General features: G+C 44.7%; 2 protein-coding genes across 4 annotated transcripts in view; one reads left to right on the top strand and one right to left on the bottom strand.

Annotated features, from left to right (window-relative positions):
• Positions 1-1,750: 1,750 nt before the first annotated feature.
• Positions 1,751-12,505, bottom strand: LOC123815030 (translation initiation factor IF-2-like). The gene is made up of 4 exons (XM_045833193.1): positions 12,487-12,505; positions 3,896-4,446; positions 3,044-3,701; positions 1,751-2,304 (listed from the first exon to the last, which is right to left on the bottom strand). The coding sequence occupies exons 1-4, from the start codon at positions 12,503-12,505 to the stop codon at positions 2,291-2,293; spliced, it is 1,242 nt and encodes a 413-aa protein (XP_045689149.1). The 3' UTR covers positions 1,751-2,290.
• RALY (RALY heterogeneous nuclear ribonucleoprotein) overlaps positions 3,516-14,493 on the top strand; it is an 89,217-nt gene continuing 78,239 nt past the window's right edge. Inside the window, exon 1 of one of the 3 annotated variants that reach the window (XM_045833399.1) lies at positions 3,516-3,719. The gene's annotated coding sequence lies outside the window, so the exon portion shown is untranslated. The remainder of the gene's footprint in view (positions 3,720-14,493) is intronic. The other 2 variants (XM_045833398.1, XM_045833401.1) reach the window with 2 other exon arrangements.

Below are 14,493 nucleotides of genomic sequence, written 5' to 3'. Positions count from 1 at the left end.
GTTTTTTCACTGGTAGAGGATCTTGCCACATTGCTGATGAAAACACAATTATCTGTGAAGTGCAATAAAGTGAAGTGCAATAAAATGAGGTATGCCTGCACTTACCTAAGTGAGACCACTTTAAACCAGAAGAGACTAAGTTACTGTTAATTAGTTATGTATATTTTTCTTAATAATAGATAGGGAAGGCACAAGAGAAAAACTGTCAATTATACAAAATAAAGAACCTATCCTTTTTTTGTGTCTATGAGTTGTGGAGGTTAGATAGATTTCAATTCTATCACAAATAAAATCTCCGTGAAGACAGGGCTGTTACCTGTTTTGATCAATGCTATATTGCAGCTCACAGCACTATGCTGGGCACAGAAAGAGATGCTGAATAAATATTTGTTAGATGAATCTATGCTCTGTATTTGCCTGAGTGACCCTTTCCCTTCCCAGATCCAAGCCATTTAATTTCAATTACTTTATTGCAGCTTCACCCGAAGCTGGTTGAATAACAGGAGTGCTATTATTTTCTGTCAAACAATTAAGTGTTTTAGTAGAGAGTCAGGGTGTGAGGGGCTGCTCTCTGTGCCCCACACAATCCCTGCTGGACTCCTAGAAAATGGTGAGGCTGTCAGAACACTGGCTGGCAACTGAAGGGCTACAAGTGTCCCTTCAATTTAATGCCCTCTTAATTAGTATAATGGCTGGGTTTTCCCTCACTGCCACTTGACTCATTGCTTTCTCCAAGGCTCATTAAGATCAGGGATGAACAGCACTCCTCTGACCCCTTATATCCCAATCATGGAATAGAGCTGGATCCTAGGCCCAGCAATGTCCCTTTCTAGTTGGACGACCTTGGGTGAGTCATGTTCTCTCTCTGAGCCTCAGATTCTTCATCTAGATGGCACAGTGGCCTTGAGAATGGCTCTAGGCTTTACTCTCTGCATAGCCTCTCCTGACAGTACAAATATGTGACTTTTCAACACTGCAGGCCACCTCTTTACCTACAAGGATTCCCTTAATGATGTGGGTGTGGAGTCAGCCAAACCTGTGTCTGAATCCTGGATTCAAATTCATCACCTTTTCTTGGCTGTGTGGCTTTAGACAAGTCACTTAACAACTATGAGTTGCACTCTTTTAAAAAAAATTAAATGTATACACAAACACACATCCCGAGATACCAAGTGTTGTCCTAAGACTGCTGAGTTTGAATCATGGATCTGCTGCTTGCTAACTGTATGACCTTGGGCAAGTCACTTAACCTCTGATGTTCAGTTTCCTCATCTGTTAAGTGGGAGTAATAATAGCATTTTCTTTCAGGGTTGCTGTATGGAGTAAGTAAATTAATAAAAGCGAAACATTTTGAACTGCATCAGGAACGTGGCAAGTGCCAATAAATATTTGCTGTTATAGATACTGATCTCACTGAAACTTTACAACCCACTCTAAGAAGAAGTCTGGCTTTCCTCACTTCTAAACTGAAGGTAATAGTACCCACAGCATAGGGTAGTTATGATTATGTCAAGTGGCATAGGCAAAATAACAATAGCCAATATTTATTGAGTACTATAATGAACCAGATATTATGCTGTCTGAGTCAGAAATACGATTGGCAGCAAGAAGCAAAAATTAATAGTTACAGTGGCACAAATATAAGAGGTTTTATCTCACATAAAAAGTCTGGAGGAATCTAGGCTCTGTCTTTCCGCTGTACCATTCTTATCAAGTCACTATTTGTTCTCAAGATTTCAAGATGGCTGCTGTGCCTCTGTGCATCACATCTCTGTTCCAGGCAGAACACAGGGGTAATTGCAAAGGCTGATGAATTCCAATTGAGCCTGTTTCTTTAAAAAACTTTTTTGGTTAAGTAACTAAGCAACTTCCACTTGCATATCATTGGCCAGAACTCTATCACCTGCTAGGCAACCTAGGAAATCAAGCCAGCCTTCATGGCAAAGAAGACTAAACAATTTGATGGTAGCCAAAACGCATAGACAAATAAGTGACAAGACTAATACCACGAAGGAAGTGAACAAGAGGCCAAACTAGAGAACATCTTTAGGTGGGGTGTTCAGTGAAAGCCTCTTCCAGGAGGATATTTAGGTAGTGAGACCTGAGGCATAAGAAGGAAAAGAGGTGGGGAAAGAACGTTCCTGGATTTGGTGTCACCGTCTTTTTTTTTTTTTTTCCTTTTGAAGAAAGACACGGAGGTCATCAAACAACACAAGTGGAGCTATAACTGCTGTTCAGGCAGAGCCAAGGTTCAATTCAAGCTCTGTCCGGCTCTTGGGAATCCGGGCTCTTAGGCTGCAGGTTCTGGGGAAGCGATGTGAAAAATACAATCACCATATCACATGTAGGACAACGCATGGAGAATTTGGACAATTCCCAACCTCCAGGGAAGTCTACAGCTGAGGACTGAAATACAACGGGCTTCTAGTGCTCTTGGAAGACCTCTCTGTGCCATGGAGACTGTAACACTGATTTTGGTGACGGTTTCCGAATGGAGCAATAGTCAGGACGGAGGAGGGCACCACCCAGATCAAATTATAAAACATTTTCTGCACCCCAGAAAGGTAAATGTACTTGATATAGCCTTTTTTTTTGTGGGGATGGCACCAACCCCCAGACCCACCCTCAGGGCGGCCTCTCCACCGAATGCCCAGGCTAGGCAGCAAGGAGCGATCCTCCCCGACTGTGCACCTGGTTCCTTGAAAGTGAGAAAACCTGGTGCTACTGCCTACTAGGTCTCTTCCGCATCCCTCGGGCACCGCCCCCCGCGAATTTGTTTAGGCCCCACCCACCCCGGCACACCCCGGCACCCACCCCGGCACCACCCTCGCAGTACCCCCTTGGGTTACACCTCTTTCCGGCTCCTCCCCAGAGTGGCCACCTTCGGAGACCCTGCTCCCTTCCAGGCTTCCCCTCCATCCCAAACTCGCCGGAGCTCCCTTCCACCTTTGACTCCTCCTTTGGGCTCGGCCTCTCTTTAGCCCCACCCACAGCCCCTCTTTTCAAATACAGTCCTGGCCCCTACGCTGTCTTCCATACTTGCCTCGTGGTCCTCTCTTCTCCGGTACCGTCACCCTCTCAGTCCCCGCCCACCTTCGGCTCCATAATGGTGCAAGCGACTCTCTCTTCCCGCCCTGAGCTCCGCCTCCGCAGGCTCCCACCTCATCCTTCTTCCAGTTGGGCCCCGCCCCGGCCCCTCCTTCCTCCTCTCCCCGCCGAAGCTCTGGACCTTTCTGAAACCAAACTGAGGGGTTGGTGAGAGGCCACGCGCCTGGGAAGCCGGCTGTGTCCAGGCGGATCTGCGGACTCCCGGCGTTTGTGTCACCCTGTCCTTTCCTAGAGACAGAGGCAGGGAAGAGGGAGAGCCCGGGGTCAGGACCAGAGCGGCAGGCGGGGCCGAGTTGAGGGCAGCCGCTCCGGGCTCCCCCACCCCCGCGCGCCTCAGTGGTACCGGCCAAGGGAAGGACTCGCAGCTGCGGGGCTCGCGCCGCTGTCAGTGCGGCTGGGCGCGCGAGCGGCGCGGGCGCTGGGCGGGCAGACCTAAGAGAAGCCGAAGGGGCGGTAGCGACAGCGGGGGCTACTCCCCCCTCCCACCCTCCCGCGTGTGCCCAGCTCCTGTCGCCGCGGCCGGGTCCGCCCTCTTCCTCCCTTCCGCCCCCGAGTGCGGCGGCACCGCCTTCTTCTGCGCCGCGCGGCTTCTTCTAGACCTCTTGGCGCGGGTGAGTGGGAGCCGCGGGTATCTCCTTAGGGGTGTGTGTGGGGGTGTTCCTTGTTCCTTTTTGGTCACCCACTTCTTCGCGCGGGCCGCTGCCTATTTTTAGAAACTCTTTTTTCGGCCATTCTGGGAGTCCCGCGAGCCAGACCAACTCCCGGCGCCTCCCCCCGCCAAACCTACCCCCACTCCGGCCCGCCGCCCTGGGTCGTCTGCCCAGCCCATGCCCATCCAAGCTCGTTCCTGGCCGCTCTGGCGTCTCCTGTCTGCTTTCTCCCTGCGGGCCCGGTCTCCGTCCGGAGTTGGCGGGGTGGGCCCGCGCCCGCTCGGAAGTTGGAGTCTTTTGTGCTCGCGCCCCGCCCCGCGAGGGGAGGAGTGGGATGGGAGGCCGCGCGGGGGAGGCCTCGGGCGGGCCCGGCCCTGGCTCTGGTCCTGGCTCCAGGCTTCTTTCGGCTTTCCCTCCGGAGCTGGGTCTGCGGGCTCCGGGAGGCGTGTAAAACTGATCCTGCTTCGCTCCTCACGGGCCTGAGCGCCTCCTCGGCCCCCACTTATGCGGCTCCCGGGCTTGTTGCACACTTGGGCTTGGAGAGGATCAACAACAGGCCCTCGACCTGGGGCGATGTTCCGCACCTGATTAAGCCCCCTACGCAGCCCAGCCTCAGTGTGCCCCTCCGTGAAATGGAGGAAAAAAAGAAAGTCGCCTCGAAGGGTATTTGTAGATTCAGGGAGGGAAACTAATGTGTGAGAGAAGTGTTTAATACCAACAGGTAAAATTTAATGGACTTGACTCAGGAACTTCGTAAGTCGTATTTCATTTGTTACCCACGGCGGCCGTCTGGGGTTATCACCATTTACACAAGCAGAAATCGAGGCGCAGAGAGGTTAAAGAATTTGCTTCAAATCAGTTAGTAGCTACAGAAGTGTAAAGCCGTGGTGCTAGTACCTGTTGTTTGTTAGTGTGAGCTTCTGTAATCTCTTTGTGCAGAAGAGATTTGATTTAATCCTTGGGTCATCGTTAGGGGGTCATCCTTGGGTAACTCCGTTCTCCTTGGCGCCTGCGCTAGTGTCCACTATACTGTGGATGAAATCCCAGTGGGGGCTACTGAAGGTCCAAGGGAAAGCATGTGACTATGAATTTTTTGCTAGTATTGCCCATTAGAAGTCGATGGATACAGGAGACTCCAGATCTCAAACACTGAAGTTCCCTGGGGTTTTGGCTCGAAGAAAGCTTAAGTCAATTTATTTTATTATTATTATTTTAAAATTGTATTGATTAGAGAGAGGGGAAAGGAGAGAGAAGGAGAGGAATAGAAACATCAATGTGTGAGAGAAACGATCAGCTGCCTCTCACACGCCCCCAACTGGGGAGCTGGCCCACAATCCAGACATGTACCTTGACTGGGAATCTAACAGGCGCTGGGGACCCCTCGGTTCACAGGTGGGTGCTCAATCTCCTGGGCCACACTAGTCAGAGCAGAAAGGTTACATCATTTTAAACAGTGAGGTCCAACCTTTATTTTGTTTATGGCAAGATTCCTGAAATCTTGCATGGTCTCCACAGTGTTTAGATGTAAAGCTTAGTTGGGGGAGGGGGAGCAGGAAGTGGCTTAAGTCAACTGCTTCAGCTCGCTCCCTTCAAATAGGGTTTTATTTCTATTTTCAGATGAGGCCCAGAGGGGTAAAAGTGAACTAAAATTAACTTTGGCAGGTGTTCTATTTTTTTTTTCAATGCGTTCGATCCCCTGTGTGGGGAGTATCTAAAATTTAGGCAGGGGAGTTTCTAGGCCAGGTCTTGAGGAGTCTCCTGACATTTGCATTAGTTCTTTGGAGTCTGGAGGTCTGCTGTGCTCACCATTTTACCAGATTCTGGATTTAGAAGTTGCAGTATGTAGGAGTTGGAAGGGGCCTTACAGGTCCTCTGCTCCCATTTTTTAATCTGCCCTACCCCCTTACCCTTTTTAAAAAAATAGATTTTAGGAAAGGGTGGCGGGGGAAAAAATAGATTTTATTAATTTATTTTTAGAGAGAGGGGAAGGGAGGGAAAAAGAGGGAAAGAAACATCAATGTGCTTGAGAGACATTGATCACTTGCCTCTTGCACTCCCCAAATGTGGACTTGGACCTGGCTGGAAACCCAGGAATGTGCCCTGACTGGGAATCGAACTGGCGACCTTTTGGTTTGCAGGCTGGCACTCAGTCCACTGGGCCACATCAGCCAGGTCTCCCTTACCTTTTAACTGAATTTGGAAAGGGGAAGTAAGTCTAGATCCACAGATTGCCTTACTGACAGATTCAGAACTAGAATTCCCAGTCTTCTGCTGCTTAGTCTGGTAGTATTTTTATTTCTGTCATACCTTGCCATCTTTTGAAAGGGCACCAAATTACTTATGCAAGCCTTAAGACCAGGAATCCTGACTAAATTGAAATTACAAGGATGTTGCTTAGTCCCAGCCATACTCCATGTCTCAGGCTTAGCATTAGGAGGAGGCCAGGTTTTTGTGCACAGATATGCTAGTTCTCATAAATCACCAGTTTAACTGTACAGTACTTCATAGTACTCTTCTGCAACCATTATCTGATTTCATTTCTAATTCAGTCCTGTGAGGGAGTTAGTTTTTACAACTGTTGTTGAGAATTGAGAACACAGCAAGGTAAGGGCACCTGCCTTACTTAGATCACCAAGTTAATAAGTGGAAAGGACAGAGCACCTCTCCTGGGCAGAGGATTTGGTGTAAAATCATGAACTACCAGTAAGCCTCTCATTGTGCCTGTCTGAGCCTCAATTTCCTTATCTGTGAACTCTCACAGGGTTTCGTAGGGACCATGAAAAATGGCTATGAAAGTGCATTGTAGTAGTTGTGAGAGTAGGAATAATAGCTAATATTTACTAAGTACTTATCATGTGCCAGTCACTGGACTAAGGACTTTCTGTGGAGCATCTCATTTAGTCCTTAGAGGAACTGTGTGAATTAGGTATTATTATTATTATCCCTGCTTTACTGAAGAAGAAACAGGCTTAGAGAGGTCACACGACTTTCTCAGGGTTATGTAGTTGATAAGTGTAGACAGTATAACTATAAAGCTGGTGTGCTTTATTGTGAAAATATACATAGGACAAAATTTACCATTTTAAAATGTGCAGTTCTGTGGCATTAAGTACATTTGCATTGTAGTGCAACCATCACCACCATCCATCTAGAATTTTTTGTCTTCCCCAATTGAAATGGTATCCATTAAGCATTAATTCCCTATTCTTCTCCCCCCCGCCCCTGGCAATCACCATTCTATTTTCTGTGTTTATGAATTTGACTGCTTGAGTACCTCATATAAGTACAATCATACAGTATTTGTCCTTTTGTGATTGGCAAAGCTGGTGCTCTTAGTGTTTCCCTTAACCTCAGGGTGTAATGTAAATGCAAAATGATTATTAGTGTAAATCTGCATTAGAGTGTGGTGTGCAGCTCCAGAGGAGGAACCCAGGCCTAGTGGTACTTCTGGTTTAGCTTCCTTCTCCCTTTCTGGATTGAAGTTCATTATTACTGAAGCCTTTTTTGAGATCTTTACTCACCCCTTCTGTGTCTTCCAAAGATACCTCCTACCCTTGAAATAGAACCAAGAAGACTTTCTAACCTTGCTTTGTTTGCACCTGCCTTTCTGACTATCAAAGTTTTGGGCATATGGGGCTGCAGTGATCATGAATAGCAGTGCTCGGTTCAGAACTACTCAGAGGACGATTAAATGGTCCTTTGTGAAATGCACCCTCTTTGTGCTCTCTCTTTCCATAAAGGCTCACAAGAAGGACTAGCTTTTTGGTTTCTAGAGGGTGTTTATGGAACCTTGTTGTTTGCAGCTGGTTAAGATGGAGTTATATGGCATATTTAGCCTCTCAAAATTCCATGTTTCCATGTCTGTGTAGTTGGGTGGGGTGCAGTGTTTATGTTTGTGAAGGGTAGTTGGAATTTTGTCCTGATACCAACAGAGTTGGATGGGAGGTATTCTAGAGATGGGTAAATAGGGCAACAAACAGATCTGAGCTTGTTACGCTTTCCTTAAAAAATCTGATGGCTCGGCATTTCCTACATATTAAAGTCCAAACCACAGTATGGTACTGAGGTCAGAGTGTGCTGAATTGTTTATTGGATAGAATCTTGTAGTTTGGGAGCTTTAAAGTCATGTAGACCAGCCAGCCAGCTGGCCACCATTTGAATTGGCTACCTGTTGAGATTCTCTTTCATTGGGCATCTCATTATTGGAAAATTTTCCATTTACTGAACAATTATTAAGCATGCCACACATGGTACTAAGCTTGGGTATTGGGTATATAGCCTGGTGGGGAAGACAGGCAAGGAAACAGGCAGTGTGAGAGGCATTGTGACAGACAGCGTGAAAGCACGGAGGAATGGTAACTAACTCAGTGTCGGAGGGTGGGAAGCCTTTCCCAGAGAAGTTGGCTAACCCTAGACCTCAGGAAAAAAAGAAGTGGGGAGTCATTGAGGAGACATAAGACTATATATTCTAGGCAGAAGGAATAGCAAGTCTAGAGATGGTGGTGGTAATAGGTAAGACTTGTGGCCCTTTTCCTATATCTACCAGGTACTATTCCAAGCATTTAACATGTAGTTAACTAATTTCTTCCCATACCTTCAGAGATATCTATTATTATTTTCATTCTATAGGCAAAGAAACAGCCCTTTGGGTTAAATCAGTTTCTCAAGATTCCTTGGTGGAGCATAAAAGCATGAAACGGTGGATGTGGCAAAAGATGAGACCGGCATGATAGGCAGAATAGAGGCAAAGTCATGAAAGGGCCTTGTCTGGGTTGAAGAGTTTGGACTTCATTTCAAGGTGAAGGGGTCTATGATCCTCTGCATTTTAGAAAGATAACTCTAGCTACCTATTTGGGGAGTGGATTTGAGGGCTAGAGCACCATAGTCAAAGAGACCAGTTAGGAGGCTGATGCAGTAATGGCAGACAAGAGGTGATGGTGTTTCAAATGAAGATCATGGGTGTGTGTGAAGGGGGTGGGAGGTGTAGGGGGAAAATGGAATTGAGCAGTGAGAATCAAAGATTTTTGGTATGGTGAGTAAGGAAGAAATCAAGGATGACTTCTAGATTTCTGCTTGGTGCAGTTATATAGATAGGGATGCCATTTATTGAGGTGAGGACACAGGAGCAGGAGCACATAAGAGAGGAGAGGTTTTTCATGCAGGGTCTTCCGATCCTAGTTCTTTTTGGGAGGATGGGGGGAACAGGAGTGAGGGAAGAGTATGGCATGGCAAATCTGGCAGTTACCCTTGGGTAAACGCTCTGGATAAACAAACGATGATGTAAACACTAGCTCTGGAAGAGAAGAAACGTTAGATTCTAGACATTCAGGCCTTGCGCAGCTCTGAAGACTGCTAATGTTGAAGCCAAGGAAACCCTACATTTTCTGCAGACAGTTTCCTTTGGCACTGCTCTCCATGAACTAGCATGCTCCCCCCTAAGTCAACTCTGCTGACCCTCTGCTAGGCACTGGGAAAACAAAAATGAGTAAAACATACCTTGGGGAGCTCACATCCAGAAGGGTAGCAGATCTCAGGAGCTTAGATACAGTGGTGGTGGGAAAGAGTGAGGTGGGCAGGTCAGGGTGGGACAGGATGGGAAAGGAAGGGGGGCGGTTTATTAGGGACAGGAGTCAGGAGATCCTGCTTTGTGCTCCAGTCTTGTCAGATGGCAAAGGTTCAGGCTTATTCATCTGAATAATGATAGAAAATAATGATGAGATGACTCCAAGGGTCCCTTCTAGCAATAACATTTTATAATTCTAGATCTAGATGATGATTTAGACAGAATGTCCCTTGCAGGGGAGGTATTTTCTTTCTTTCCCTCTATCTTACTCTCCCCTTCTATTTCCCTCCCTTCTTCCTTTTTTTTCTTAGGCAATGGTGGAGGGGTAGAGTTGGAAATAGGAGAGTTTTCCTGTGAGTGTCTATAAAAACCTAGTTTATTCAATTTTAGGTTCATGTATAAAATGTACAGCTGAAGGAGACAAGATGATAACAGTAATGTTGGCCTGCTGTCCTACAACCGCTCCCTGTATATTTTAAGGAAAGTTTCAGATCTGTGATGGGGTATAAGAGGGGCAGTGAGATAAATTGTGAGCCTAGTCATGACCTGAGGATCATTTGATCTGGTCCATGCTGTTAACTCAGTGTGTGGGCTTGACAAAGCCCTTTTTCTCCTTTGGCCTGTTTCTTCATTAAGTGTAATCTGGGAGGTCCCTGAAATTCTATAACGGCCCGGTGCTGAGGGGCTGGGGACAGAAAAGGATTGGAGGTTTCTTGAACTTGGTTGGAGTTTCTAGTCACTTTACCCTCCTCACTTGTGGAGAACTAGAATCAGACAGTTTCCAAGTGTCATCATTAGTTATCTTCTCTGTTTCTGTTGCCCTTCTTTTTCCCTCTGAATGTTAGTGTCTTTCTGTCACTTCATAATGGCCTTCATGTGAATAAATGTGCTGTACCTCCTGGGAGGAGGGGAGGAAGGATGGGATATTATCCCTGTGTTCTAGTCTATATCCCCAAAGAGCCATTTAGGCCATCCACTGCCTCTTGTTCTCTATGCTGGGGTAGGGGTGGGCAGTTTGTAGTTGAATACTCAGGTTTTTGGAGTCCCAGAGACATCTGTTTGGAGTGCTTCACTGGCTAAGGTGCAAATCTGGCCATCTTCCCAACATGGCTGGTGCAGTTCCACTAGGGGAAATAGCAGTAAGTGGGTTTTTGATGCTTGCCAAACTCACATTAACTGTAATTACCTAATACTCTCTGGGATCTCAGTCTTCCTGTCTGTAAAACAAGGGGGTTGGGCTAGATAATCTTGAATGATACTTTTATCTCTTAGCAGTCCGAATTTCTGGTTTTGTGTAAGAGGCTTAAGAGTTCATCTTTGGAAGGAGAAAGGGCTTTTCTAGAGCATTGGAAGTCTCTCAGAGGGTTAAATCCTGGGTTCACCAGATACTTTCTGGTACATCAACAAATGGATATTGCTTTTGAGAATGGGCAGATTGCTGAAAAATTGCTTGTGAGATGAATTTATCAAATTGTCTGCTGAGTTCCATTATAAACTTGAAGCTGTTGTCCCATGGGACAAACTTGGAGTCCAAGATGGTAAAAAAAGTTACATTTAAATATGTATCAAACTGTTTCAAGTCATATGATATTGCCCTGGCTGGTGTGGCTCAGTGGATTGAGTGTTGGCCTGTGAACCAAAAGGTGGGCTGGTTTGATTTGAAGTCAGGGCACATGCCTGGGTTGTGTGGGCCAGGTCCCCAGTTGGGGGCATGTGAGAGGTGACAGATCGATGTATCTCATACATTGATGGTTCTCTTCCTCTCTTTCTTCCTCCCTCCCCCTCTCTCTAAAAGTAAATAAATAAATCTTTTAAACTATCATATGATAAGGGGAAAATTTAAAAAATTAGTATGAGATTCCCAAATAGTACTAGAACTCAAAAAATGCTAGACCAGAAGTTTGCATTTCCTTAGAGTTTTAGCTTTATGAGGTAGATACCTCTACTGAGGTTACCTGGCCCTTAAAATACCATCTGTAGTGACTGAATTCTAGTTGTGTTTGTCAAGGTAAGAATCATTGCTTTATTCCAAGTAAGTATTCTCTTTTAGAAAGCCAGGTTTAGAAACTTCATGTCATTGGCTAGATTTTCTCCATTCCAGAGGCATTTATCTGGTATTTAGCTGTCTCCTGTTTCTTTGATTTAATAAGGATTTTACTAAGCCTAGTTAAAGGTGCTGTTCATATGGTGTCTGTTGATCTGTTTGTGTAGTTTCCTTTGTAATTCTTTGTGCTAGTGAGAAAGCAAGCTCAGCAGTAGATTTAAAAGAATAATTTCCATAACTGGTTATTTCTCCAGGTCTGGGTTTTCTTTCTGGAAGGTATGATTATGCTGCACTGAGAAGTCAAATGTTGTTCCCTGCTTACATAGACCATTTTAAAGCTTTGGGACTTTGTTCTTGCAGATAGCTGTACGCTGGCACTGAGGAACAGTGCTGTCAATATAATAATGATAGCTGTGCCTGAATCAGTTGAACACAAGAATATCTTTTGTCCAGACCTTAAAGACTCACCCTAAATTGATTTTCACATCAATTAAAATCAATTCTTACTGAAATTAGGGTTTTAGGTAGAGTTACCATGCTAAGTAGGTTGCCTAGCTGTTGTAATATGATTATGCTTGGAAATTGAACTGCTTTCCAGTCCCAAGCTGAACCATTCATACCAGGAATTTAGAGTACCTACTATGTGTTCTTTTTATGGAGAATATAAAAACTAAGCAAGATGTGATTCCTGGCCAGAAATTGTCTTCAGTCTTGAGAGGGAAACAGGTAGTACAAAGTTAACCCTGCTGCCCTGGCTTTCCCTCCCTCTTTCCCTTCTGCCTGTTACCCAAATATTTATCCTCTGTTGCTGAGATGTGCAACACCCAGTGTGTAAAGTCAGGAACGTCAGGGTAGGGGACAACATTCAGGTCCCCTTCAGGTTCGGATGTCCAGACATCTGCCTAGTGCTTTCACTATTCTCCTATCAGTTCTCTGGCTGACTTTCAGAAAAATTTGACGTTGTCTAGTTTCTTATTTAGGAATGAAGGACATTTCAAGTTTTATATTAAGTCATTTTAAGTTTTGTTACATTCAGTTTTGAAGTAAACTAGCTCTCTGTTTGCTTGCAAATAGAATTATTTGAGGTATGCTTTCTGGCATTTGATCAATTTGTGGCTTACCGTGGTTCTTGAAGCCCATTGCCACTGTCTCTGCCAGCTGCCTTCGAATACTTTGCAGTGTGGAGCCCTAGGAAATTGAGGGAACCTTGAGTTTCCTCTGATCTTGAAAGGCTCTTCCTCTTTCCTTGTCCCTACCCTCAAAAAAGACGTTAATTTGGGATGCTGTGTTGTGTTCATGTTTTCTTTCAACAATTTAGCATTTTCTGTGAGATCTAGTAAAGAGGAAATATGCCTATGTTGGTCCTCAGAGGTTAGGGACAGTACTGAAATCAGCTGGCCAAACTGTATGGAGCCTACTGAGCGCTTTCTTTTGTGCTGTGAATGGTATAAATGTCTTAAGCATACTCTTGCCTTCAGGGAACCAACCTGTGGACTTCTTTGAGGAGATTAGATAATCATGAAGATGTGGCTAATAGTAAGGTATTTTTGTGTAGAGAGCTTGATTCAGAAGCCTAAGGTCTACTCTTGTTCCCTGGAACTAATTTGGCCAGGTAAACTGGATTTTCTCATCTAAAAATGGGGTTCATGTTCTATATCTTGTCGTCTTCACAGTGTTATTGTGAGGAGCAAGTTAGATAAGGTTATGAGCACTAATTTATAAAATCAGATGAGATGTAACTTTTTAAAATTTAATCTTTTATTGTATTTCTTTTCCACTACCATTTAGTTCCTTTATACCTCCTGCCCCCAGCAATCACCACACTGTTTTCCATGTCCACGAGTCCTTTTTGCTTAGTCCCTCCGCCCCTAAGTCTGCCCTGCCCTCTCCCCCGACTAGCCATCATCTGTTCTCCATCTATGAGTCTGTCTTCTGTTTTGCTTGGTAGTTCAGTTTGTTCATTAGACTCTTCATATGAATGAAATCATATGGTATTTGTCTTTCTCTGACTGGCTTATTTCATTTGTATGATGTTCTCCAGGTCCATCCATCTGTTACAGAGGGTGACATTTTCTTCTTTTTAACTGGCAAGTAGAATTCCATTGTGTAAATGTCCCATAGTTGTTTTGTCCATTCATCTATTGATGGACACTTGGGCTACTTCCATATCTTAGCGATTGTAAATAACACTGCAGTGAATGTAGGAGTGCTTGTGTTCTTTTGATTAGTGTTGTGGGTTCCTTCAAATATATTCCCAGAAGTGGGGTAACTGGGTGAAAAGGCAGATCCATTTTTAATTATTTTGAGGTATTGCCATACTGCTTTCCACAGTGGCTGCACCAATCTCCATTCCCACCAACAGTGCAAAAGTGTTCCCCTTTCTCCACATCCTTGCCAGTACTTGTTTGTTGATTTATTGATGATAGCCATTCTGACAGGTGTGAGAAGGTATCTCATTGTGGTTTTAATTTGCATTTCTGATGATTAGTAACATTGAGCATCTTTTCATATGTTTCTTAGCCATCTGTATGTCCTCTTTGGAAAAGTCTATTCAGATTTTTTATTTGGGTTGTTCATTTTTTTGGGGGTGTTGACTTTTGTAAGTTCTTTATAAATTTTGGAAATTAACCCTTTGTCAGATGTATTGATGAATATGTTCTTCCATTCTGTGGGTTGTATTTTTATTTTGTTGATGATTTCCTTTGCTGTGCAAAAACTTTTTAGTTTGATGTAGTCCCATTTGTTTATCTTTTTTTGTTTGTTTCTCTTGCTTGGGGAGATATATCCGATAAAAATTTTCTACGAGCAATATTCAAGATTTTGCTGCGTATGTTTTCTTCTAGGATTTTTATGGTTCAGGTCTCGCATTTAAATCTTTGATCCATTTTGAATTTATTCCTTTTTTTAAGATTTTATTTATTTATTTTTTAGAGAGGGAAGGAAAGGCGGGGGGGTGGGAGAGAGAGAGAGAGATCAATATGCGGTTGCTGGGGGCTGTGGTCTGCAACCCAGGCATGTGCTCTGACTGGGAATTGAACCTGCAATGATTTGGTTCGCAGCCTGTGCTCAATCCACTGAGCTACGCCAGCCAGGGCTGAATTTATTCTTGTGTGTGGTGTAAGAAGGTG

The sequence above is a fragment of the Phyllostomus hastatus genome, unplaced genomic scaffold (assembly GCF_019186645.2).
Source record: "Phyllostomus hastatus isolate PE091 unplaced genomic scaffold, TTU_PhHast_1.1 phas_contig_17, whole genome shotgun sequence".
NCBI classification, from domain to species: Eukaryota; Metazoa; Chordata; class Mammalia; order Chiroptera; family Phyllostomidae; genus Phyllostomus; species Phyllostomus hastatus.
The sequence above is the reverse complement of the archived record's forward strand: the minus strand, read 5'-3'. Positions and strand labels throughout refer to the sequence as shown.